Source organism: Helianthus annuus, chromosome 14 (assembly GCF_002127325.2).
Source record: "Helianthus annuus cultivar XRQ/B chromosome 14, HanXRQr2.0-SUNRISE, whole genome shotgun sequence".
In the NCBI taxonomy this organism is placed as follows: domain Eukaryota; kingdom Viridiplantae; phylum Streptophyta; class Magnoliopsida; order Asterales; family Asteraceae; genus Helianthus; species Helianthus annuus.
In genome coordinates this window covers 119,066,587-119,069,063 of record NC_035446.2, presented here as the reverse complement: position 1 = coordinate 119,069,063, position 2,477 = coordinate 119,066,587, and the positions used below count along the sequence as shown (strand labels likewise).

The 2,477-nt window shown below is 36.4% G+C and overlaps 1 protein-coding gene across 1 annotated transcript; it reads right to left on the bottom strand.

Moving 5' to 3' along the window:
• Positions 1 to 980: 980 nt before the first annotated feature.
• On the bottom strand, positions 981 to 1,490 carry LOC110907272 (secreted RxLR effector protein 161-like). Its single transcript, XM_022152275.1, has one exon. It carries the CDS (start codon positions 1,488 to 1,490, stop codon positions 981 to 983), a length of 510 nt encoding a protein of 169 aa, XP_022007967.1.
• Between the last annotated feature and the right edge of the window lie 987 nt (positions 1,491 to 2,477).

The following is a 2,477-nucleotide window of genomic DNA, read 5'->3' as shown; positions in this document are numbered from 1 at the left end:
TTTGTACTATTTTTTATTTAAAATCTTTTAATGTTGTTGATTTAACCCAAATACTCAAGATAAGCTACGTTTAAATTTGGACCGTGGCTGCTAGATGTTTCACTCCCTGAAAATTTTACTACTTATACTGTTGAAAAAACAACAATTCAAATGGTTATACTAATTTAAATGGTTATCTAAGCTATTTATTTGTTTTGTACAGATATATGTTAATAAGAGAGTTAATAGGATGTTGTTTTGTACAGATCTAAGGTGTGAAGTTGTGCAAGGAATCTAAAGAATGGTTGGAAGTTGTTGTTCTTTATTCTTGAGTTGCAAACCTAAGTGAAGGTTGTGGCTACTTGAATAAGAATGGAGAAACCCTTACTGGGGTTTTGCAAACGGGTGATATTGTTATTGAAACAGATATGCAGATTAGGGTTTTTGAGTGTATTGAATATTGATGTTCGTATTTGAATTGGTAAATCATCAGGGTTGTTACATGAATACATATATACATGACGGCGTATTTGATAACCGCCTACACTTATGATATCTAATTATAATACTAATAGTGTCACATATTATCCTAATATTATGTATTATTATATCTAGCTCATAATCCTTCTAATATTCCCTTCCGTAAGCTAGATTGGATTAACATGCAGGAGCTCTTTGATCCGTTTGAAGTCCTTCGGCTGCAGTGCCTTGGTGAGAATGTCTGTGATTTGTTCCTTTGTTGAACAAAAGCTAACCTCGACATCATCATGCTTTATGAGATCTCGGATAAAATGATACTTGACTCTAATGTGTTTACTTTTCCCATGATACACTGGATCTTTGGCCAAGCATATTGTTGATTTGTTGTCACAGTAGATAGTTGGAGGACAATCCATATTCATGTGAAGTTCATTTAGTATTCCCTTCAACCAAAGTGCTTGACATCCAGCCATTGATAGAGCTATATATTCCGCTTCGGTTGATGATAATGCAACCACTTTTTATTTCTTTGATTGCCATGCGATTGCTCCGGACCCCAAGTTAAAAACATAACCGGACGTACTTTTACTATCATCTATATTTCCGGCATAGTCGCTATCACTAAAGCCTACTAATTTTCCTTTACTGCCTTTGGAGTAGACTATTCCATGATTTATCGTTCCTTTTATGTACCTCAAGATTCTTTTCTCGGCTTCCCAATGACTTTTCCTTGGCCTTTCCATGAATCGGCTGACTTTACTAACTGCAAACATGATGTCTGGGCGAGTGTTTGTCAGGTACATCAGGCTGCCCACAAGACTTCTATACACATTTTGGTTCACTTCTTCTTCTGGATCATCCTTAGTTAGCCGTTGACCATACTCCATGGGAGTTGAGATTGTGTTACAATTTTCCATCTTAAATCTTTTGTGTAGACCCTTTGCATATCTTTGTTGTGACACTAGAATGTTTCCATCTTCATATTTAACTTCCATGCCTAGGAAGTAATGCAATGTTCCCAAGTCTGTCATTTCGAATTCATGTTTCTCGATGTCTTGAGCTGACTTATCATATCTAAAGAATCACTTGCTATGATAAGATCATCTACATAAAGACATACCACCATCTTTGAACCTTTCGTGTTCTTTATGAACAAAATGTGTTCATAAACGCATTTCTTGAAGCCGTTTGATCTAAAAAATTCATCCATTCTGCTATACCATGCCCTTGGGGCTTGTTTTAAACCATATAGTGCCTTCTTGAGATGACACACCTTTTGTTCTTCTCCTGGTTTTATGTATCCCTCTGGTTGTTCAGTGTAAACTTGCTCATTCAAATTACCATTCAAGAATGCTGTCTTTACGTCCATTTGATGTAAATACCAGTTGTTACGTGCGACTAGAGCTAATATCAATATAACAGTGTCAAATCTAATCACCGGTGCAAAAACATCCAGGTAATCAACGCTATATTTTTTATTATAACCCTTTGCTACTAATCGTGCTTTGTACTTGCTCACATTTCCATGTTCATCATATTTTGTTTTGAAGATCCATTTTACACCTATAGGTCTTTGATTGTTCGGAGGATCCACTAGTTCCCAGGTTTCATTTCTTTGTATTGATTCCATCTCCCTATTCATTGCTTCCCTCCATTTGTTATCTTTATGTGCCTCTCCGTATGATGTTGGATCTGCATCAGCATACAAAACAAAATTTGCTGCATCTTCTGTCACGAATTGAGCATTATACAACTCGTTTACTTGTTCTCTTGCGAGCTGCTGAGTTTCTTCATATATTTCTGAAATGTTTCTAGTCTTTGAAACTTCATTTTCTGACGAGGACGATGATGAGTCTTCCTCTCCATGATTGTTACTTTGAATTTCAGTTTCACTATCACTGACTTGTTCTCCGTCTTGATTGTTCAGTCCTACAGTATCAGTTGGTGGATTTCCGTCTTGATCATTCTCTTCAGCAATGGATGTGTCGTCTGCACCAGTTGTATTCCTTCTAAGTACT

Excerpts from the sequence above, each read along its gene's own strand:
- LOC110907272 (XM_022152275.1), bottom strand. The coding sequence starts at position 1,490 with ATGACAGACTTGGGAACATTGCATTACTTCCTAGGCATGGAAGTTAAA.